General features: G+C 51.2%; 2 protein-coding genes across 2 annotated transcripts in view; one reads left to right on the forward strand and one right to left on the reverse strand.

Annotated features, from left to right (window-relative positions):
* The first annotated feature begins 9601 nt into the window (after positions 1-9601).
* On the forward strand, positions 9602-24097 carry GNAT2 (G protein subunit alpha transducin 2). Its single transcript, XM_084866311.1, has 8 exons — positions 9602-9868; positions 11024-11066; positions 11734-11875; positions 12818-12975; positions 14467-14595; positions 14797-14926; positions 15780-15933; positions 16773-24097. Exons 1-8 carry the CDS (start codon positions 9751-9753, stop codon positions 16961-16963), a joined length of 1065 nt encoding a protein of 354 aa, XP_084722437.1. The 5' UTR covers positions 9602-9750; the 3' UTR covers positions 16964-24097.
* GNAI3 (G protein subunit alpha i3) overlaps positions 22327-24413 on the reverse strand; it is a 32915-nt gene continuing 30828 nt past the window's right edge. Inside the window, exon 9 of the mRNA XM_084866271.1 lies at positions 22327-24374. The gene's annotated coding sequence lies outside the window, so the exon portion shown is untranslated. The remainder of the gene's footprint in view (positions 24375-24413) is intronic.

Here is a 24413-nt window from a genome sequence, read left to right on the forward strand (position 1 = left end):
GGGACACACACATACACTGCTGGGGGCATAAACATTGACGTCATCCTCTGAAAGCCACTTGGTAATGTAAGAGCAAGAACCTTTTAAAGATTCATATGCCTGACCCAGTAATCTCCTTTTCCAGGGAATTGTGCTTCTAAAAAGAGCTGCCAGTGCCTGGCCAGTGTGGCTCAATGGTTGAGGGTTGAGCATCGACCTACGTACCCGCAGGTCAGGGTTTCCCCGTCAGGGCACATGGCCCACTAGAAGGCATCATTGATGTTTCTCCCCCCCACTTCTCTGAAATTAATAAAAAATATATTTTTAAAAATAAAAAAAAATAAAAAGAGCTGCCAGAAAAGCCTGCATGCAGTTGTTGGTCACCTCCGCCCCACTCCTTCCAATGGCTATCGGACGAAGGGCTGGCCACTTGAAGGCAGGACCGTTCAGATGGGTGACATACATACAATGAAGCGCAGCCATTACAAATCATTCTCGGAGAATGTCTTACCCCGGTGGAAATGTTTACAATGTAAAGTGAGAAGAAAAAGGGATGTTAAGCCAAAACCGATTTGGCTCAGTGGATAGAGCATTGGTCTGTGAACTGAAGGGTCCCAGGTTCAATTCTGGTCAAGGGCATGTACCCCAGTGGGGGGTGTGCAGGAAGCAGCTGGTTAATGTTTCTCTCTCATCGATGTTTCTAGCTCTCAATCCCTCTCCCTTCATCTCTGTAAAAAACCAATAAAATATATATATTTAAAAAAAAGGAAAAAAGAAAAATGGGTGTAAAATCAGTGCACAGGGTATGGCCCTAATTGGGTAACGTAGGAAATAAACACACCAAAACGTTCACAAATGATTACCTGTGGGTGGCAGAATTAGGGCTTATATTTATTTTCTCCTTTATAATTATCTGCGATTGGCAATGCATATTGATCACTTTTATAATCAAGGGAGAGGGGAAGACCCGAGTCTGTAACCATCTATAACAGCCTCCTTCACCCACCCCCACCTGACTCCCCTGAGTCCAACCCCAGACCCAATCATCAGTCTTGGAGCCCTGAGGTATTGCAAGGCTGTTGGACTCCCAACAATAAATAGTATAACACGTTTTAAAATTAAAAACCAAGTCACCCCATAGAATGCCCACTCTATTCTGACAAAATGCAAATGTTGGCATAGCTTTAAGGGGTGGCACCTCGCACTGGGCCAGGTCCCTTTAGGATTCCCCCTTAATCCAGACCTGCCGACCTATTTACCTGCCTAACCAGCCCGTCCTGTGCAATCCCTGCCTCCGCCCTCCCAGGCAAACGGGTTCACTAGTCCCTGCACGCTCCTCCCTCGGCCCACGAGCAGCACACCCCTCACCCTGCCAGCCTCCCCGTCTGGGCACTGCCTCTGCTAGGAAGTCTGCCCTGATTACAGCTCCGCGTCACCTCCCCACCCACACACACCAGCAGGAATCTGCGTGGGGTGCCGGTGTCTGCGTGGAACAGAGTTTGGGAAACGCGGGCGTGGGCCTTCCCCTGGGGCCTGGGCTCTTTGCATGTCGGGGCATCCATGTTGTCATGGCACCTCGGGGATCTCCTCCAGCTGTAGGCACAGCTTCCTCCCCGCCTAGCCGGTTCACCAGCTGGCTCCTGACACGGCCTCCCGAACCCCAGGCCCTCTGACGGGGTGCTCCTCCCTTCTCCCAAGATCTGCTTCTCTGAGCTCCGTCCGGCCTGAGCTCGTGTGCGATGCCAGCCTTCCGTCTGGGCGAGACCACCCTCTGCAGATGGGAGACTCGGAAGAGAACACCTTCGGCCTCAAGGAGATCCTGGGCCAGGACCACCTCTCCGACCATCCTCTTCACCCAGATCCTTCTGGAACCGAGCCATTCCGCTCCCGTTTCCCGGCTCGTCCTGGCAGCCGCCCACCCCATCCTGGGCGCCCAGCGCTGTGTGTGGCACCATGCCTCGGTGCCCCTCTGTGCTTGTTTGTAAGTCTCCCACGAGTTTGAGCCAAACACTCGGTCCTCCCAGGCCCTCACTGGCCAGCCCCAGTTCCCTTTCCTGTCCAAAGCCCCCAGCCTCCCCTCTGCACCTCACCCCCTTCTTCCATCCAGTCTCATCAGACCTCCTGGGCCAGTGGTCGGCAAACTGCGGCTCTTTGGGCCCTTGAGTTTTTAGCAAAGGCCAGCTTAGGAGGACTCTAATTAAGTGAATAACAATGTACCAACCTATATAGTTTAAGTTTAAAAAACTTGGCTCTCAAAAGAGATTTCAATCGTTGTCCTGTGGATACTTGGCTCTGTGGACTAATGAGTTTGCCGACCACTGTCCTAGGCTTCTCTCTTTTTCAAAAATAATTTTTTATTGATTTCAGAGAGGTAGGGAGAGGGAGATAGAAACTTCAGTGATGATCAGCTGCCTCCTGCACGCCCCCGAGTAGGGATCCACTGAACCCGGGACCCTTCAGTCTACAGGCCGATGCTATCCACTGAGCCGGACGGGCCTCCGGGCTTCCCTGAGCACACGGCGTACCCTGCACCTCCTGCTTCCTCTCTTTGCTCTCTCCTCTCCCTGAAGTGCCTGCTCCCCATTTCCACCGGGTCCTGCTTCTCCGGGGAAGGTCTGTTTGCTTTCCCATCACTCCCTCCTTTCTCCCGCTCTGGAATGGACCGGTCTGACCGTCAGTGATGTGAAAGGTCCTCTTCCCCCCCCCCCCCCCCCCGGGGTGGAGGCTCGCTAGCAACCCCTCTGAGCTCCCCAGCACTCGCACAGTTTCCTTCCATCAGGTTGCTTCTCTGTGAGTGCACCCCCCCACCCCTCCGCCTGTGGACCTGAAGGTCCTGAAGGCAGTGCCCCATTCTTCATCTCTCCCCCTTCCCACTCCCAATGGGACACGGCGGGACTCCAGTCCCCACCATGCCATGGGGTGTAAGGCAGACCCCTCAGCTCAGGAAACAGGGTCACATTCATTCGGGAAGCCCTGGCTGGTGTTGCTCAGTGGATAGAACGCCGGCCTGCGGACTGAGGGGACCCAGGTTCAGTTGCAGCCAACAGCACATGCCTGGGTTGTGAGCTTGATCTCCAGTGCGGGGGGAGGGAGGCAGCCGGTCAGTGATTCTCTCATCATTGATGTTTCTATCCCTCCTTCCCTTTCTCTTCCTCTCTGAACTATATATTAAAAGAAAAAAATAATTCATTGGGAAATGGCGATGCCGTTTTTCCCGGAAAAGGATTTGGCTATGCGGGCTGTGAACCAGGACACCTGAGCGCCAGCTGGCTCTGACGCCAAGTCGTTTCTGAATCCCGAGGCAGTGCCGGGCCTGGGCCTGGGCACGGAGAAGCAGGGGGGGCCGGGAGCCAGGGTGGTCGTGGTCGGACGCCGTGAACGCCGCTGTCCCCCTGCACAGGCGGTCAGGCTTGTCCGAAGGGCCAGCCCCGGAGCCAGGCGGGAGGCCTCCTGTCCTGCTGCCCCCCTCATGTGGAGCACAATCTTAATAAAATCCGCCCCAGCATTTCCCTGGGGCTTCCTCTCTGTTTCTGTCCTGGGGACCCGAGAACCTCCACGCCCCATTTCGTGGCACCTCCGATGGGCCCCCTGTGTCTCTACAGCAGCTGGAGGAGCCAGAACACAGCCACGAGGTGTCCTCCGCTGGCCTCCGAGGGGTCAGACCTGGGCCTTTGACGCCTGTCAGTGTGACGGGCGGGTCTGCCCCCGAGGCTCCCGGCCCTCTCCTCAGCCCAGACAGCTGTGGTTCCCGCCTCTCCCCTGGGGGCTGTTTTGTCTGGTCCTTGTGTTCCTGAAAGTGGGTTCAAGTCCCCCTGCAACTCTGCTGGTGGACAGGCAGGCTGCTTCCCTCTGTCCCACCCCGAGGGCTCCGGTCAGAGTCCCAGACCCTGCTGTGTGTTCTGTTTGTTTCCACTCCGTGTGACGGACTGGCTAACACCCGACTACTTGCTGGGCTACTCTCTTCAACACTAAAAAAGTTCAATATTGAAAAAAAAAAATCAATATTGGCTTTCTTTTGCAATGTGGTCTGGCCCCAATATTGTCTTGGGAATAAAAAATAAATAAAAATAGCCGAGACCGGTTTGGCTCAATGGATAGAGCGTCGGCTTGGGGACTGAAGGGTCCCGGGTTCGATTCCGGTCAAGGGCATGTACCTTGGTTGCGGGCATATCCCCAGTAGGGGGTGTGCAAGAGGCAGCTGATCGATGACTCTCTCTCATCGATGTTTCTAACTCTCTAGCTCTCTCCCTTACTCTCTGTACAAAATCAATAAAATATATATATATAAAAAAAAATAAAAATAAATAAATAAATTAAAAAAATAAAAAAAATAAAAAGGTAACTATGGCCCTAGCTGGTTTGGCTCCACGGACAGAGCTTCAGCTAGCAGACTGAAGGGTCCCAGGTTTGATTCCTGTTAAGGGCACATGCCCAGGTTGCGGGCACATCCCCAGTAGGGGGCGTGCAAGAGGCAGCTGATCAATGACTCTCATCAGTGATGTTTCTCTCTCTCTTCCCCTTTTTCTCTGAAATCAACAAAAATTTATTTTAAATAAATTTTCTAAACGGTAGCTATGAAGGGACAGAGTCCTGAGTGAGTGCTCTGCCCGCAGGTCAGTGACCCCGGCCAGGATCTTCTGAGCTGACTGTCCCAGCCGGCCCGGCAGTGCTCCCAGCCGGCCCGGCAGAGCTGGCCGACAGCGCTTTCCTTGTACGGAGAGAAAACGGGGAAACCGATCCTGGAACTGGATCTGTTATTTGTTCAGTCTGTGTCTCAGCCAGGCTGTAGATGTTTGTTTTCAACTTGAAACTGGCTTTAGATTTGATCTAGAGCTGGCAAATGAACCCTGGAAGTATTGACTGTTTGGGGGCGGGGTGTGAACGCAGGTAGGAATGTGTGTGCGTGAAATATGCCGTTTCTGTTACTTGTTTTGGGTGGTGTGACTTTTAGGGCCTACATTTCTTGACACAGCAAACTCCTGTGTGAGAGCTTTCTGACCCCGAGCGCTCTCCCTGCGGTTCCGGGAGCAGTTCCCTGGGGGCTGGGACCTCACACACTCCTTCATGGGACATGGAGACAGCGGGCCATGGGAGCCTGTGGGGCTGCCTGTCAGTGCCCGAGAGGCATCCGTATGGCAAAGGGTCAGAGTTCAACCCACACCTCCCCGGGTTCTGTTACCACCTCACTCACATGTTTGTCCTTCCAAGACCCTCACTGTGGAGTCTGATGCTTTTGCAAATATGTTTCATCTCCAGAAAGATACAAGGAGAGGCCTCTGGCTTATTTTAAAACACAGGTTTCTGAGAATTTTGGGGTCAGATCTTTAAACTGGGTGAGGATTTATAGAACGCTAAGGAACACTGGCAGGTGACCAAATAAATAAGGTTTAATTATATGGGACTGAGTCAACTGAGAATGATGGTAATTTTTATAACTTTTTTGCTGGAAATATTGATTTTTAACCGTTTTGTTTTCTGGGTATAAGAAAGCTTGTTTTCTCTTAAACTTCCTATGACTAACAAGAGTTTGGTAAATTATATCTCTGTAGACAATAGTGAAATGTTTATATTTTTCTATCTAATCCTGTAGAAGTTTGGAAATTCTGAGGAGCATCATTTTCATGGAAACATGATTGTTGGCATAAGTCCTATACGAATCTGTCTTCTTTATAATGGGGCACAATTGGAAGCTTTTGATGAGGCTTTGACTGGAATGTCACGTTTACGAGAGACACACATAGCCCTAACCGGTTCAGCTCAGTGGATAGAGCGTCGGCCTGTGGACTGAAAGGTCCCGGGTTCGATTCCTTCTGGTCAAGGGCATGTACCTGGGTTGCGGGCACGTCCCCAGTAGGGCAGCTGATCAATGACTCTCTCTCATCGATGTTTCTAACTCTCTGTATCTCTCTCCCTTCCTCTCTATAAAAAATCAATAAAATATATTTTTAAAAATACATTTTTATTGATTTCAGAGAGGAAGGGAGAGGGAGAGAGCGATAGAAACATCCATGATGAGAATCATAGGTAGGCTGCCTCGTGCATGCCCCACACAGTATCTAGCCCGCAACCCGCGCATGTGCCCTGACTGGGAATCAAACCGTGACCTCCTGGTTCATAGGTTGACACTCAACCACTGAGCCATGCCCGCCAGGCTCAAATGCTCCTCTTATTGCACTTATGAAAACACCAGGCCAAATTTATTAAAACTCTGCGTATCAGTGAATTGGTCTTCTCTTGGCTATCTTTGATAAAAGGGGGATGACTGTAAAAAGGAAAATGCATTTTAATAGAAACTATAATAGATCTTTGTAGATAGCAGGTTCTAGTGCTGCTCACTGTTGTTTGGGTTTGGTTTGTGTGCCACTTACAAACTGGGCTAGACCCTCTCCAGACATGTTTCTCCCAGCCTGTGCCAGGGGATCACTGAAAACTAATACTATTTTTTTCTGAGCCTTGCAATTGCAGACTATAGCTAGACGGCACCCTGTAAACTTCAGAAAAATCACCACAACAGGCTACCTGGTTAAAAGGAGTATACCCTGGCCCGGCCAGCGTGGCTCAGTGGTTGAACATCAACCTATAAACCAGGAAGTCACCATTCCATTCCCAGTCGGGACCACGTGCTGGGGTTGTGGTCTGGATCCCTAGTTGGGGGCATGCCGGAGGCAGCCGATCAATGATTCTCTCTCATCATTACTACTTCTAGCTCTCTGTCCTCACTGTTCCCCTCTGAAGTCGATGCAAAATTTTTTTTTAAAGAAGTATACCCTGAACACCAGCACTCAGTCAGAACACCACGCGGCTGTAACTACTGGTAAGAGGTCTCCGAAGCTGAAACACATGGTATTCACGAGGACCTGCCCAATATAAAGTTCCAGGTATTTTGAAGGTTCATTTGATTGAGCCTTAAGCAAGCAACCACTCAAAACGGAAAATAAATGCAAAATCTTGCTAAAAAGTACCACCCACATCAAACCTCGGAATCCGTTCATGGTTACCTGCCTTCACTTACCTGGCTTTCCCCTCCGGAGCCCCGATGGTCCTCCTGCTCCTACTGGTATCGGGGCCTTGTCTCTCTAACCTTCCCGGAGTTTGTCTTTTCCAGATGGCGCAGGTCCAGGTTAACGAAGCCGATGGTCATGCCAGGCTTCCCTCCCACCCGGACCAGGAAGACTGGAGCCCTTGCGGCTCTTCAGACCAGACAGGGAGAGTTTTATCCCTCCCTCGCTCAGCAGGAAGCAGTCACAGGCGACCTCTGAGCCTAATCCCTTAAGAATAAGGAGGATAAAGCCTCCCAGGGGAAATGAGGCAGGAAAAGGACTTGGGCCCAGGAATGAAAAAATACCGGTCAGACGGACGGCCAGGAAGACAAGTTAAGGCCAGGAGGCCAGAGATGTCGAAACCACACATGGAACAGGCCCAACTGACCACGATTTGTCCGCTATGCAACCTTCCATCTTGCCCCCACCGCACAGGCCGGAGATAGTTGCCAAGCAACCCAAAGAAGAAGGAAGTAACCCCACCCTGACATATTAAAATCCACCCCCTGAACCCTCCACCAGCCGCCTTTTCCGGCCAGCCCATCTTTGTTTGTGCACAAGTCCGCCTTGTCCCCAGCTTATAAAAGTGGCCAAACATCAAAGGAAGAGATCAACCAAAGGACTTATGTGCATACCTATGAGCCTAACCAGTGATGGACAATAGGGGGGTGGGGGCATGATTGGGGGGAGGGGATTGGAATGGGGGGTTAAGGACAAATATGTGATACTTTAATCAATAAAGAAATAAAAAAAAAAAAAAGCGGCCAGAGCCAGCCCTGAAGCCAGCTCGGGACTGCTTCCCTTGTGTTCAAGTGTCAGCTTAATGAAATCTGTCTGGAAATTTCCCTGGGGTTTCCTCTCAATTTCTATCTTGGGGAACCCCGAACCCCAATGCCATTGACACTATGAGGATCACCTTTCTCTGCCTCTGTTCACTCCCCTCTGAAATGGGGGTGCCCCACCCACTCCCCCAGGGCCCCAAACCCCAATGCGATGATGAAGGAGAGCTGCCACAGGGAAGGCACAGGCGCTGGAGATGGGGGGGGGGGGGCGGGGGGGGGAGGCAGGTTGCTGGCATCAGCGTGGTGCATGCGTAGCAGCGGGTCTGTGCAAGCAGGTATGGGCCAGGAGTTCCCTTGCTCAGCTTAGTGGTGGGCAAGGGGAGCCAGCGAGCCAGGAAGCACACAGACGCAGCCCGGAAGTGTGCAGAGGTGGCAGCTGAAAAAGGAACAAGCTTCGAGCGTTTCCCGAGGAAAACAAGTCAGGTTCCTGTAACAAGGCAAGGGGTGCTGCTGCGATTAAGATCCTGCATTTGCCTTTTCTGCCCAAGTGTTCTTCCTGTGGCTGCTTATAGGAGGGTAATAGAAAGATCACGTGCCAGAACCAGTTTGGCTCAGTGGATAGAGCATCGGCCTGCGGACTGGAAGGTCTCGGGTTCGATTCTGGTCAAGGGCATGTACCTTGGTTGCAGGCACATCCCCCGTGGGGGTTGTGCAAGAGGCAGCTGGTCGATGTCTCTCTTTCATCGATGCTTCTAGCTCTCTATCCCTCTCCCTTCCTCTCTATAAAAATCAATAAAATATATATATATATTTTTTTTTTTTAAAAAAAAGAAAGATCATGTAAGGGCATGTCTGTTTACTAAGCTTTATGACCCTGAACTAGAGACTTAACCCCCAAGTCTCAGTTATCCGATCTGCACAATGGGGCCAAGAGCACTCAGCTTGTAGTGACCGTGAGAATGAATGCATATGAGCCCCCTAAACCGTTTAGTATAGCCCCTGGCCGTTCCTGGCTGTGGCTAGTGCAGGGCACAGCCAGCTCTGGCCCAGGGGTGTGTTACCAGGATTGCAGGTAGGCGAGGGCAGGCCTTACTGAAACCTTATAGCCAAGATTCCAGGGGAGTCACCGTTTCAAAGGCGCTGTCCTGTTTTCCCTTGTCCCTAAGCACGTGTCCATTTTTGATTGGGAAAATAGATCCCCATGGACGGCCCCTTGGCGGCTGCCTATTTCTCCATCCGCCCCGAGAGTCTGGGCCCCAGGCCAGTGCTTCTCAGTCAGATGCCCAGATACGCAGCCGCAGGGCGGCTGGAGGAGCACGATGGTTGGCAGGTGCTCAGGGCTCCTGGCAGGTGGGAGACACAGGCCCCACCTCCCCCCGTCTCCGTGCCACAGGCCGCGGCCGCTCTGTCCCAGCTCTAGGAGGAAAGGGAAAGGGAAATCCTGTGAGCTCAATGGCTCCCTACTCTGGCTGCACATCGGAATCGCTGGAGAACATGTTTACATCTTCATGCCAGGCCCAGCCAGTGCGGCTCATTGGTTGACCATCAATCCATGAGCCAGGAAGGCACATGACCTACGTCTGTGCCTCTCATCTCTGGCTCTGAGAGGCCAGTGAGTCTGTGAGAGAGAGGTTAGGGGTCAGCCCCCGAAAAGGAGGGGCAGCCGTGACCTCACTCCGGACCCCAGCACCCTCGCCTGTTCTCTCGTCCCCGAGCCCAGCAGGTCACGGAAACACGGCGCCTCTGCCCTTTGTCACCCTGAGCGCTTAATTGGCTTGGCCATCGGGCGCTGGGTGTACGGGCTGCAATCCCCACACTAAGCAGGTCTCCGGCTGCAGACCAGCCTCGCAGGCCTGCGGACCTGACACTCCCCCAGCTGGCTGCTCCCTCGTCCTCCTCCTCCCAGACCCGGAGACCCCAGAGGAGCCGCCGCCGGAGCAGACCGGGCGATGGGGAGCGGAGCCAGTGCCGAGGACAGAGAGCTGGCCAAGCGGTCCAGGGAGCTGGAGAGGAAGCTGCAGGAGGACGCGGACAAGGAGGCCAAGACGGTCAAGCTGCTGCTGCTGGGTGAGGCGGCGGGAGAGGAGCCCGGGAGGGGAAGGCCCTCTCCACCAGCTCAGTCTGGGCCTGGGCGGAGGTGGTTCCAGCCCAGCCCACCCCACCGGGCGGGGAGACAGGCCGGTCCCGTCCCTCTCCCCTTCCCTCTCCCACTCCGGGCTCAGGCTGGGGGGCCAGCCCTCCAGGGCTGAGGTGCAGATCATAAAGCTCCACTGCGATGGTTCTGTAGTCCTTGGACCAGGAACAGAACCGGGGCCAGGATGGCCCGGCCCCCTCTGAACCTAACCAAACCCTACACCTCGGGGCTTGGCAAAACCACACACCTGGGCTGCGGACGGGCCCCACACGCAGCCAGAGAACCCGGAGGACAGGCACTGGCAAGGCCTGCCTCGCGCACCATCGGTGCCATGTAGGCGCAGGGGCTCCTTCCCGCTCTGGTAAACACCGCGGGGGCAGGCGCCCTGAGGGGAGGCCCGGCCTTCAGCGGGGGAGGATCCTGAGCAGACCAGGGGTCAGGGCTGAAAAGGGACCACACCTCGGCGGTCAGTCAGAGGAGATCCTGGTCTCGGCTGTAAATAGAACCAAGGCATAGAGCTCGGCCACCTGGCTCAGGAAAACCGCAGGGTGGGGGTGGGGGTGGGGGCGGGTGTTGTGCGGAGGGCAGCTGGGCAGGGTGTGGAAGCCCAGGCCTGCCCCACCCTGTGGTGCGGCCTGACCTTGGGGACACCCTGGAGGAGCATCTCTCCGTCCCCGAGCCCTGAGGCCACAGGGCCCGAGGCGAGAGGCGGGGAAGAGGGGGCCAGCTGGGATCTTTTAAGCCTAATCAGCTTTATTCTATCTTCAGGATGAGCCGCTTAGAGCCCGCAGCCCCGGCTGGGGGAGGGCCGGAGGGTGTGTGGGTGTTGATGGAGGGAGATTAGGGCATTTTGGTCAATAAAGGAAATAACACCGTGATGGAGAAACACAGCATTTCTGTGAAGGGACCAGCTCCCTCCAGTCCTGCCTGGGTTCTGGCTCCTGAGTGAAAGGGTGGGAGAGGAGAGAGTGTCCAAGAATTCCCCCAACTGGCTCAGGCTGGCAGGCGAGGGCCGCCGGGAGCTGTGCCCCACGGGGGGCGGGGGTGGTGGAGGAGTGCACATCTGGAGCAAGAGCCCTTCTCCGCAGGGGCCGGGGAGTCGGGGAAGAGCACCATCGTCAAGCAGATGAAGTGAGTGAGGGAAGCCCGGGAGGTGGGGGCGGGGGGCAGGGGAGTGGCAGAGCCAGCAGAGGGGCGGCTGGGTCTTTAGGACAGAGGGACCGACGCCCCTCACCTGCACCCCCTTGCCTCTAACGCCCCCCTTTGGAACAGAGGTCAGGCTCTCCGGATCCTTCAGAGCAGTGGTTCCCAGTCTCTTTGGGCCACGCCCACCTGAGCATCTCTAAGACCCTGATGCCCCGCCCCCTGACTGTGACACAGAAAATTCTTATTATTCTACTCACGTGGAGGCGCCTAACAGGCCATTCACTTGGTCTAAACATGACTCCCACGAAAGACAAAGATAAAGGAACAAAAGGACAGCTGAAGTCCTGAGGGAGAAATCCCTAAGAAATGGTTTTAAAAAATAAGTGATACGAAAAAATAGCAAGTAAACTTCAAAACATATGATAGAGAACTGAGATGCATACATGTATCACAATACACATTTATATACTGTCCAGGAGGCCCCTAGAGCCATAAGAAATGGGAAAATATTCACTGTGGATAACCCATCCTCGGATTGCCCCCCACCCCTCGGGGCATGTGCCCAAAGCTGGGAACCACGGCTGTAGAGCCCCCAGGCCCCCTGCCGCCAGGCCGGGCGGCTCAGCCCCGCTGCGGGCGGCGCTCCCTGCAGGATCATCCACCAGGACGGCTACTCGCCGGAGGAGTGCCTGGAGTACAAGGCCGTCATCTACGGCAACGTGCTGCAGTCCATTCTGGCCATCGTCCGCGCCATGCCCACCCTGGGCATCGACTACGCCCAGCCCAGCTGCGCGGTAGGTGCCCACGGGATGCGGGTGGGCCTGGAGGGAGGGAAGGCTAGCAAGGAGCAGACCAGCAGCCAACAGGCTGCGAGGAACCACGCGTCTGAAAAGGGTGTAACCAGAATCCCACCTGCTGGGCCTCCAAGCTTTTCAGTCCCGGAGGCAGGTGCACATCTGGAGCAAGCATGCAATTCCTGTCTTTTTTTTTTTTTTTTTTTTAATGTGTTTTTATTGATTTCAGATGGGAAGGGACAGAGAGAGAGAGAGAGAGAGAGAGAGAGAGAGAGAGAGAGAGACATATCAATGATGAGGATTGCCTGGCTGCCTCCTGCAGGCCTCTCACTGGGGATCGACCCCACCACCTGGGCCTGTGCCCTGACAGGAATCAAACCGTGACCTCCTGGTTCCTAGGTCAACGCTCAACCTCTGAGCCAGGCCAGCTGGGCTGCAATTCCTTCCTTTACAGTAAACGTTTTCTCTGCCTCTTGGTCTTATTTCACCATTGAAATCGCTCCGTGGGCTCCTCGCCCTGGGGTGGGACTGTTCCCAGCTCAATCCCTCGAGCCAGGGCTGGCCTCTTCCCACACCTCACCCAGGGACAGGCTGCCGCCGCCCGCCGCATCCACCTCTCGGTCAGCCTGCTCTGCGAAGTGCGGTCTCCAAAGCAAAGGGCACGTGCCGGGCGCACGCTCCCGCCTCGGGGTGGAGGATGGAGACTCCCAGGGGGGCCCCTGGGCCCTGCCATCCTCCGAGCACCCCAGGACTGGACGCGTGGCCACCCTCTGCATCTCGGGAATTAATGCGTGTTTTCTCAGGTGGACTCTCCCCTGGACACCACCTGGCTCCCCCCCAGGCTTCGGGAGTGATGCAGTGCCGCCCTTCCAGCAGAATTCCCAGAAGCCTCCTGGGCAGCCAGGGCTCCCTGTGGTGCTCAGCCAGGGTTCTGCCTTACAGGATGCCGGGCGGCAGCTCAACAACCTGGCCGACTCCCTGGAGGAGGGCACCATGCCCGCCGAGCTGGTGGAGGCCATCAGGCGGCTGTGGCTGGACGGCGGGGTGCAGGCCTGCTTCGACAGAGCGGCGGAGTACCAGCTCAACGACTCGGCGGCCTAGTAAGCTAGCTGGGGCCGGGCGGGGGGAGGTGTCCGTCACCTTCGGGGAGACGTCTCACCAGCCTGAAGTTCCAGGCACGGAACGCTGGAGACCCAGGGCCCGAGCTCGGCCTGCTGGGCCCCGTGGTGTCTCACTGAGCTCGGAACTGAAGGCCTTTAGGGCGGGACATGGGCCACAGCTCCCAGCTCCGTACTGCTTTGTTTAATTAATTATTGATCTCAGAGAACAAGGGAGAGGGGAAGATAGAAACATCAATGATGAGAGAGAATCCTTGATCCGCTGCCTCCTGCTCGCCCCAGATTGGGGCTCAAATCTGCAACCCGGGCCTGTGTCCCGGCCAGGAGTCAAACCGTGACCTCTTGGCTCATAGGTCAACACTCAGCTACTGAGCCATGGGGCCGGCCAGGTTGGCCAGGTTGAATGAGGATGTGGGATTACTGGCGCACAGTAGGAACCTGAATTAATTTTCCTTCCCTCTTTCTCTCGGTCCCTTCACTTCACATCTGCCTTCCTCCTGCTCCACCCCTCCCCCCACCTTCTTTTTTGAACTAAAAAAAAAAAAGGTAACTGGCAAACATATACAAAAGTAGAATAATACAACGAATTACGGTTATCAACTCAAGGCCACTCATTTTATCTTCACCCCCCACTGGATTATATTGTGGCCAATCATTTCATCCTAAAATTTCATTATGTATCTCTAAAAAGAAGGGCTCTTTTTAAAAAACAAACCACAACACAATCACTACAACTAAATATTTAAAATTCCTGAATGTCACCAAGTAGCCAGGTCAGTGTTCATTCAAGTCTCCCCCATATGCCACCTGTTCGCCCAACTTGATTCAGGATATAAACGGGATAGAACATCACAGTGATTCCAGTCTTGAGTGTCCTCCGGTTTCTTAGTCCACTCCACTTTTTTGGATGGAACCTCTGGCACCTTTTTTTAAAATTAATTTATTTTTTATATATTTTATTGATTTTTTACAGAGAGGGAGGGAGAGAGATAGAGAGCTAGAAATGTCGATGAGAGAGAAACATCGACCAGCTGCCTCTTGCACACCCCCTACCGGGGATGTGCCCGCAACCAATGTACATGCCCTTGCCCAGAATCGAACCCGGGACCTTTCAGTCCGCAGACCGACGCTCTACCACTGAGTCAAACCGGTTTTGGCCCTCTGGCACCTTTTAAACCACCAAGTCTCATTGAGAGTCTAGGAACCCCTGTCATCAGGGGAAATGCATGGCAGTTTCCTGACTCGACTCCAATGGGGCGGAGCCGCTGCCTCAGAGGGACGTGGCCTCAGCCCACCCCACACTGCCTTCGTGAGGAGGCACGAGGCCCCCAGGGAAGAAGCCTGTTTTAACAGCGTGGATTCCGGTCCTGGCTCCATCGCCAAGTTAGCTGTGTGCCTTTGGGTGATGCTTGGCCTCTCCGGGCCGTGTTGGTGGAGAATGTAATGTCATCGATGCCAACCCCTTCTCTCCAGCTACCTCAACCAGCTAGACCGGATCACGGCCCCCGACTACCTCCCCAATGAGCAAGATGTGCTCCGGTCCAGAGTCAAAACCACAGGCATCATAGAGACCAAGTTTTCCGTCAAAGACCTGAACTTCAGGTGAGACGGTGGCACCCGAGAGCACCTCTGACATCAGAGGGCGCGGGCGTGCGCCCTGACCCTCACTAACGCCCTCCCGAACCGGTGTCCTCCCTCCTCGCCCTCACTGCCACCCGGCCGCCTCCCGGGGGTAGCCACCGGACAGGGGGCCTGTCTCCGCACATGGGGCCGCCCCCCACGAGGCCCGCCCTCCTCCCTCAGGATGTTTGACGTGGGGGGGCAGAGGTCGGAGAGGAAGAAGTGGATCCACTGCTTTGAGGGGGTCACGTGCATCATCTTCTGTGCGGCCCTCAGTGCCTACGACATGGTGCTGGTGGAAGACGACGAAGTGGTGAGTGGCCTCCTGTCCCCCCTCCCGGCGTTCTCCCTTCTCCTTAGCTCACGTCCCATTGGGGCACCCTACACACCCTCTAGCGGAACGTCTCCCACCCTGCTCGTCTTCCAAGACCTCTTCAAGTCTGCGGGCTCTGACTGGGTTTGCAGGAGGATTAGCAATGACAAAAGGCTGCACGTTAGGTTTGCTTTCTCATCAGATGAAAAGATGGAGCAAGTTAGCTAAGAGCATCCCTCAAGACCCTCAGGGCCTGCTTCCCGAGACCGGGCTGGCCTGGGCTCCTCTGGGCCCTGCAGATACACAGCCCCAGTTCTCCTCGCTCAAAGTGGCGCTCAGAGAAGGAAATGGGCAGAAGTGCTTGTGGTGTGGCACCGGGCTCTCTAGCCCTCACCGTTCGGCACCATTAACATTCCTGCCCACACTGAGATGCGGGACCCTATCAGAAGCCCATCCAAATCATCCTGGAGACGCAAATGGGCGCACGCTAACAAGGGCCGGGTCTCCACCCAGATCAGCAGCTTGAGACGTGCGGGTGTCACAATCCTCAGTGTGCCCCGGCTCCCAAAGGCCTGCAGGGCGTTCCTGGCCCTCACCATCACGGCATGCTCCACGCATGGGCTCACCGAGCCTGCGTAACAGCCCGAGATCGGGAAACAGACCCAGACAAGCGCGATGATGCCCCCGCCACGCGGACAGGAAGATCAGGAGGAAGCCAGATGCTGTTGGCTGAACGAGAGATAAGCTGTTCCCGATCTTGCTTTTGGCATTTGGCACCAGCCTCTCCCAGAACAGGAGGCAAACACCCATCCCATGAGCCCAGCCTGGTGCCTGATGTGTTTCCTCCCCCTAGAACCGCATGCACGAGTCCCTGCACCTGTTCAATAGCATCTGCAACCACAAGTTCTTCGCGGCCACGTCCATCGTCCTCTTTCTCAACAAGAAGGACCTCTTTGAGGAAAAAATCAAGAAGGTGCACCTCAGCATCTGCTTCCCCGAGTACGAGGGTAAGTGTCAAGGGCTGGGGACCAGCGTGAGCCACTTCCCAAACCGCGGAGGCCGGGAGGAACCTGTCTCTGAGGAGTATTTAAGTAACGTCCCTGCTGATGTCACGCTGATAACCCCGTATCCCCTAGCACTCCTTCCTCCTAGGAGCTCCGTGATGTCCAAGTGACACTTGGCTGTCTCATCAGAGAAACATGGACATCCAGTTCTAGGTTTTCCCAATTTAATTTTTATTGACTTCAGAGAGGAAGAGAGAGGGAGAGTTAGAATCATCGCCCTGGCTGGCTTGGCTCAGTGGACAGAGCTGGGTTTACATTCAGATGTCAGATGCAGGAGAGCCACCGGCTGCCTGTTCCCCTGGTCGGCAAACCGTGGCTCGTGAGCCACATGCGGCTCTTTGGCCTCTTGAGTTTTTAGCAAAGGCCAGTTTAGGAGTACCCTAATTGAGTGAATAAAAACGTACCTACCTATATAGTTTAAGTTTTAAAAATTTGGCTCTCCAAAGAAATTTCAATCGTTGTCCTGTTGATACTTGGTTCTGTTGACTAATGAGTTTGCCGACCACTGGCCGATTCCAATGGGATCTACCAGAAACCAAGGGTGGAGACAGACACTTCTCACCTTGACTTCTTTGCTCAACTCAAGTGAGAAACACTGGGGTGCAATACAGGAGAGGGCCTCCCCCCTCTTACCCCCCCCCCAAAAAAAAGCAGGCTCCAACTGCTTTTGCTTTGACTCCTAACACTTTGAGGGTCAAGTCAGTCACCCAAAAAGCAAGTGAGCAGCTAAGGGTTAATTTATCCCACTTCTTCACTATTTTTTTTTTCTTCTGGAAAACCAGGAAACAACTCTTATGAGGACGCAGGGAATTATATCAAGAGCCAGTTCCTTGACCTCAACATGCGAAAAGATGTCAAAGAAATCTACAGCCACATGACCTGCGCTACGGACACGCAAAACGTCAAGTTTGTGTTTGACGCGGTTACAGATATCATCATCAAGGAGAACCTCAAGGACTGCGGGCTCTTCTAGTCGCCGTCCTTCCCCTCGAGCAGCTTCCGCGCACAGGCGTGGCATCTGGGCGGTTTTAAGCAGAAAATGCCCGGTCACGACCCCGTGAGATGGGGAGGGAGTGCGCACCCCCGCGGAGCGGAGGTGTACATGACCGGATGGTCTCGCACATTCTTTTCAGGGCAGGGTGGCCGGCGAGCTTAAAGAGCCCGAGGCCAGGAGCCAGGAGACCCCAGACCAGGTCCGGTGCTGGTTCTGCAACTTACAAAACGTACACATTTCATTTCTCATGGGCCCCTCACTGGCAAAGTGAAGGTGACTTCTCTACTACCTCCCAGGGCTGTTCTCATGATCACAAATACAACCGCAGGGAAGGCACAGAGAGAAATCCTATGTAAACGCTGCCATGTATGAAAATCAATGCCAGGTTTTGCGGTGAACTATCCCAAACACAATAGCAAAAATCAATGAAAAACAAAACCTTGATAAACCTACCACCCCTCTTTACTAACAGAGGTCTATGTGTCTTCGCTCAGACACCCAGGTCACCGACTAGAGGTGAGTTCGTTTCGAAGGCACATAGGGAATAACCACCCTTTTATTAAGCAGACCGCCCCGCGGGCCCCAAAGACCGAGTCTCCTTTGTTAGGTAACTGTTTCTGGCTACACAGGCCACTTTCTAAGTAAGTGTGCAGGGTCCTCAGCACAGTCCCACTGGGAGTATGAGAGATCTTACTGCTGCTCCTCCTCCACCATGGATTCTAGAACAAGTGAGCAGTCCTAAGACTCTCATTTCAACTGCTATTTGCTTCAGAATAGAAAAGCCAGTGGACCTTGCTTTAAGCAATAAATATCTTTGCAGCTGGGTGGGCCCATGCAAAAAACATCTTCCCAAACAGACCAACAAGCACGTGATCCCTCTGACTGCCTTTGAGGGGAAACAAGCTTGCATTTATCTTGACAGGAGGCGGTGCAGGATGGATTTAGCATTTTTACAACTACCGGCGAGGAAGGCTCTTGGCAGCAAGGTTTAGTCTCTAAAAGAACGTGTCGATGAAAATGAAAACACACTCTCTGCCAGCAGCTCACATTCGCACGCAGGCTGCTACCAGCAATGTTGATGCTAGAGAGCCATATGAGCTCGAAGCACACTGAAGGAGACACTTGCAGCTGTTAAAATTGGATTCATTCAAGAGTCCTTGAAAAGAAGCCAACTCGGGAGAATTAAGGAAAAACACCCTGCCTACTGCCACGTAAAAAACGTAAGCCGAAGCCTGGCCGGTGTGGCTCAGTGGCTGAGCGTCCATCTATGAACCAGGAGGTCAGTCTGATTCCCTGTCAGGGCACATGCCCAAGCTGCAGGCAGGCTCGATCCCCAATGTGGGGCATGCAGGAGGCAACCGATCAATGATTCCCTCTCATCATCGATGTTTTTCTCTTTCTCTCTCCCCCGAATAAATATTTTTTAAAAAACAAACCAAAACTCAGGCCAAAGAAAAAAATCTGGGTAAGACCTCTTCTATCCAAGAGCTGTTCATGGAGCTTTCTAAATGGCTTGCTCCAACCATGACTTACCTGTTTCAATCCCACATACAGGGGTTCTGAGGTTCTTGCTTTTTGTGGTTTTTTGGGTTTTGTATTTTTTGTACTAGAGGCCCGATGCACGAAATTTGTGAAAGAGGATCGGCCCTGGCAGCCTGACGGCCCCGCCCACTGGTCATTCCGCTGCCCAGTCTAATTAGCATATTAGCTCTTTATTATATGAGATATGGATCCCTCTGGGCCCTTCTCAGAATATTTAAAAGGCATTAAGTTCCGAGGTTTACAAAGGAAACCAGCACACAGAGTTCTATCTTTGCAGCTCTGAAGCACCAGGTTAGAATCCTTGCTACAGCTATGTCCTGTCTACACAGGCCTCCAAAGTAAATTTATCCCATTTAATCCATCTTCAGATAGGGAGGACACACTTCCCCCCAATCATACCACACTGTTGACTTTTTATTTTTTTTTAAACATTTTTACTGATTTTTTGAGAGTGAGAGAAACATTGATGTGAAAGCAAAACATCAATCAGCCGTCTACTGCATGCTCCCCCGACTAGGGACTGAGCCTGTAACCCTGGGATGTATCCTGACCAAGAACCAAACTGACAACTTTTTGGTGCCTTTTGGTCATGAAAAAGCAAGCAATGAAGTGAACAAAAAATAAAGCAAAGGCCTTTCACTGAGCATCAACCTACAAACAAGGAGGTCACGGTTTAATTCCCAGACAGGGCACATGCCTGGTGTGTGCAGGAGGCAGCCAATTGATGATTCTCTCTCATCATTGTTGTTTCTCTCTTCCTCTCCCTTCGTCTCTGAAATCAATAAAAATGTGTTTATAAAATAACACAGAAAATAAAGACCTTTCACCTGCTTCACATACACTTGAACTTCCCTTCAGGTCTTTAACATGAAGATGGGACACTGAGATGCTGAGAAAGGAAAAGCTGCCACAAAGGCTCTGCAGTGTAATCTTGGGAGCCACGAGTATTTACAAAGCACCTTTAAATGTTACTTCTATTGGATGAGAACCATGGAGCATCATAGTTGGAAGATATAACTCAGCCCATTGTTAGTTAACAGAATAGGAATGTGAGACGGAAAGATTTCGTAGCTGGATGGGAATGGGGGGGAAAACCCAGCACACTGGACAGCTCTCCTGGGGCCTCAGGACCTTCATCCCACATGAGCAAGAACAAACAATTAGAACAGGTAATTTCTTGTGATTTGTTACATCTCCTGGGGGAATCTCTCATACATGGAATATGGGCATACGATGGAGGATAACAGAGGTTAGGAGATAGAAAAATCCAGTGGCACAAAATTTATTGAATATTCCAGCTCTCAAACCTCACAGCTTAGTGAATGCTCGTACAGAGACGGTGTGTCCCAGCTAATTATGGTATGATGGCTGCCACCTTGTTGGTTCCCACTGGACTTCGGGCAAACATCAGCCCCGGGCACACAAAGCCTTTCCTGCTGGCCTCCTCCATCATTCCCCTCACCCGCCCTGGCCCAGGCCCCTCCAGAAGGACTTCCACTCCAGCTTAGGCCGGCTGTGCTCTTCATCCAGGAACGGTGAAGGCTCATGGCAGTGCATTCACAGTTAGCTCTGCCACAGGTCTTATTGTTAGCGTGTATGTGAATCTTTCCATTTCCAACGCATCAATAAATGCAGTGAAGGAAATGCTTGGGTTCTTGTCTTGTCTTCATTTTGTATAAAAACTAGCTCCTGTAAATCATGGACAAAAAGTGCTTCTTACTGGCAAATGCAAAGTAGCCCGGCCGAGGAACGTCCGCATCTGAATCGCGGATCTCATCTCTGCGCTGTGTACATTCCTGTCACTGTATTCCTGAGAGGACAGGCCAGACCCAGCCTGATGCAGGACCGGGAAGACACTGCCCTGGCTTGTTCAGAAGCACGTGCTCCTCAGCAGAAGGAACTCATAGAAGGTTAAGAGAAAACGGCAGGGGTGTGTGTGTGTGTGTGTATTAAAATCTAAACAAAGGAACCCGGACAGAGATCCTGACCATTCCGGAAGGCATTCTTCAGGGCCTCGTGTCTTTTACTTCCCAATGGCTGATGGACAGCAAGATCAACTCCAACGGGAGGCCTCAGAGCAGCTGGTTTTCTCCTGTGCTTGGATGGCCACGAAGCCACGCCGAGAGCTGTGGCCAGTCCGAGGTCACTTCTCTCACTTTACTGGGAAGCCTTGAGAAGAATACTGGGAAAGTGAGACAACTTGGTTGGTAAAGTCAGTATCACAACCGGCCGGGTGTGGTTTGGTGGTTGATGTCCACCCAGGAACCATGAGGTCATAGTTTGATTCCGGTCAGGGTACATGCCCAGGTTAGCTTGATCCATATTAGGGGATGTGCAAGAGGCAGCTGATCGATGTTGTTTCTCTCTTATAGATATTTCTATCTTTCCATTCCTCTCCCTTCCTCTCTCTCTAAAAGTCAATAAAAACATTAAAAAAAAAAACCAAAAAAAAAAAAAAACACACTAAGTCTTATCAGTATCACATCTAAAAGGCTTTGCAAGTGATAAGAGGGAAGGGATTAAGTGCTGTTTTAGGTTTTAAAAGTGAGTAGAGGACTAACTGAGTTTTTTAACATTTGGGAGAGAAAAATCAATCAAAGGTAGGGTTTAACTGGAATGAGGCTAACTTTGGCTTCTATGTAACTGACAGCAATAGCTCTGCAATAGGAAACTCCAGAACTAAGCTAAGCAAATAGATAAACAGATGGAGTCCTCAGCCAGGTCAGGCCAACAATGCCCACAGAACGTCACAACCCCAAAAGGAGAACAATGACCAGGATGTACACAATGAAGGTGAGCAAAAGAACTGGAAGAACCAGCAATTACTTTTAAATACTCTAAAATACGCATATCATAAAACCAATAGGCAGAAAAAGTAAACAAGGCAAGAGAACAGTTTTTAAAAATGTGGTCCATCTATTCGTAGAAGGCAGCACTTTATGAAAATCTATCAGTGGAAATAAAATGATACACTGAACTAGACTTAGAAATCTGTCCAAAATAAAAATGGCATCTCAAAGTCCACTCACGAAAAACTGCGAATGTCTTTGGGATTTTCATGCCAGGAGGTGAAATCTGTTGCAAGGCTGAATGAAAAAGGCAGGGCAGACTGGCCAGGAAGCAGGTGCTTCCTCTTTATATAGAGTCCAGCGGGCGGCAATCCCACAGCCCGAGGTTTAACAGACGAGGAAGATATGGCTGTCAACAAAAAGAAGCTACTATTGCAGTCCTTCCTGCTCAGGTCTAGTACATACTGTTCTTCATTTATTACAATTTAATGCTCTTAAATGTGCTGATTTCTTGGATGGTCCACAGCCTGGCCACCTGAATTCTGAAACGTGATCCATCACAAATCGCTAGCATTCTTCATAGCCAGACACAGCAGCTTTTTGTTTCTTTAATTACACATATCAAATCTTTTCTCCAGGCTAGCAGATAGTAAGTTTCATCCCCACATTCTAGCTGTAAGGAAGAATCTTGTATTTCAAGATACGATAGCGATCTGCAAGCCTGATGAACAGAATAACCCTGTTAAAGATGGATTGCTAGCCCGCTGGCCACGAGTGGATCTCTGAGATGGGTCCAGTGTTCTGGACTTAAGGCATATTTGAAAACCACCGACTTCAACTGTGTCCCTGTGTCCGCCGAGGAGTGTACATTCAGGTAAGTTATTGGGGACGGGGGAGGGGTGGGGTTGATCTTCATGAAAACACAGAATAAGTGTAAATGGTGTGAGAGGCAGAAAAGTGGAGAACTACTGTTTGTCACTAACAGAAGGGCTAAAAATGAACACAGACATATTCAAATGAAAATACAAAATGCATTTCAAAGTAAAATCAACTTTTTGGGGTTATCTGTTATTATGGGCTATCAACAACACCATCCCACCAGCCCAGACTATAGAAATACTACAGTTAACACAACAGTGGAGCAATTCTCATTTCCAGGTGATTCTATTTACAAAATACAATAAGGGAAAGATATATTCAAAACAAACAAGAACTATCATCCCTATTTACATTGTGGGAATTAGTCAATCATTCATTAAAGCTGGTAATTTTCTTTCTTTTAGGTCCAGTTTTCACAACCCTAAAATAAAATCATTAGATAACAAGGTACACCATCTGCATAGTAATACTTTTCCAAATAAGAATAAGAAAGGAAAAAAAAAAAACTACCAATAAAGGCACTGAACTACTGTGGCTTACTTCTGGAACCAGCTTTGATGACCACCGAATATTTTTTTTTTAAACTAGTGAGAGGTCACATCCAAAGATGAAACAGAATCCAATCCTGTAAGATTGGACCCCAAAAGGCACTGCTTAAACCAGTGACATGGACTGCTCAAAACGCTTTCTCTTCCTCTGCCTTCCACAATGGACCGTTCACTACTTAATGACATTTGCTGGACATTGTACAAAAGGACCTGTAGGCAGAGGCGAGTCCAGCTCCCCACATAACCAAAATGTCAATCTGGGAAAGGGACTGTGACGCCAGTCATTTACACAGATGGGACATAAGACCCTCAAGGCTGGCCAAGACTCAACAATACACTTCCACCAAAAGGCTAGCCTCCAGGGAACCTTCTTTCCTAAACCCACTCTCAGACAAAGGCCAAAGCACACTCAGCAGGGGCAAAAAGAATCTACTTCCAAAAGGACTAGTTACAAACAGGAACAAACCTGGACTCTTTACTCATCATTTTAATACTGCTGCCACTATAACGGATTAAAATCTGTACACACAACGTGGAAAAAGGCCCCCAAATGCAATGGTTTCGGCAAAAGAACGTCCTGACTAAGGGTTATTACAATTAACATTGCTACAGTAAAAACAATGGCAAACGGCTTTGGCACCACATTTACAAAGTAAAAGCATGCACTGTTAATACACTTCAGATGTTTCCCAACCAAAAATGGCCACAGGAGATGAAAAACAAGGGGCATCGTTTACAAAACTCCCTCTGACTGAGACAGACAAGCAAGGATCAGACGGTCAATTTAGTAGGGACGTAGCAGCAAAGTCACTGGTTCTGTTTAAAATTTAGCAATAAAAAAAAAAAAAGATAAAATTTAGCAATTTGCATTTGATTGGCAGCTGCCCTGGGTATGTCTGTATCCAAGAAGTTGACTTTATCATACTATAGAAGCATTTATTTAATAATTTGGTAATCAGCATAAACCCGGTTAACCCTCAACCCTAAGCTTAAAAAAAAGAGAGAGCTAGACAGAAATCGCCACTGTAATTACCATTTAGAAATCACTATGGTATTTCTAACAGAATAGTAACACACGTTTCATCCAAAAAAAGCCGTAATTATAGTCCCAATAACTGAAGAATTACACAAGTACAGAAATATTATATTCTGACCATACCAAGAGTTAAAAAACAAAGAGTTCCTACTAAGAGGAATATTTTCAAGATGATCTGCTTATATCTTGTGCATAGTTAAGACTGTGTGTTTTAATAAAGATTCTTTTGCAAACAAAGAAATAAAATTGTGTATTCTTGATGGGAAAAAAGAAAGCCACCCTAAAAAATAAACCACTGATGGTCTGTTAACAAGAAGAAGCTACATATAGAAGTTCTGGAATGCAGCACCTCAGCTTCACATCTGCCCTAACGTTTGAGATTTTGAAATCCACGTGATGTCTTGATTCATACTTTACGGCTGTCCAATTCCATGTTTGACTTGAGCAGTCAATAAGAGTCCCGAATACAGAAGATTGTGCTAGAGAGCGCTAGAGTCTGCATGCTGCCGCCATCCCTGGTCCCGGTCATGGTCATGGTCGCTGCTGCGCAATGAGGCAGCAGGAGAGGTCTGGTCTCAACACCCCACATGTGGTCACTGGAAGGGAAGAACATTCTCCGTCAGAGAACGTGCACC

Source organism: Pipistrellus hanaki (assembly GCF_964339955.1).
Source record: "Pipistrellus hanaki genome assembly, chromosome: 18".
In the NCBI taxonomy this organism is placed as follows: Eukaryota; Metazoa; Chordata; class Mammalia; order Chiroptera; family Vespertilionidae; genus Pipistrellus; species Pipistrellus hanaki.

Coding starts and splice junctions, on each gene's coding strand:
- GNAT2 (XM_084866311.1), top strand. CDS start 9,751: ATGGGGAGCGGAGCCAGTGCCGAGGACAGAGAGCTGGCCAAGCGGTCC. Junction 14,596..14,796: donor GTCAAAGACCTGAACTTCAG/GTGAGACGGTGG, acceptor CTCCTCCCTCAG/GATGTTTGACGTGGGGGGGC. Junction 14,927..15,779: donor TGGTGGAAGACGACGAAGTG/GTGAGTGGCCTC, acceptor TCCTCCCCCTAG/AACCGCATGCACGAGTCCCT.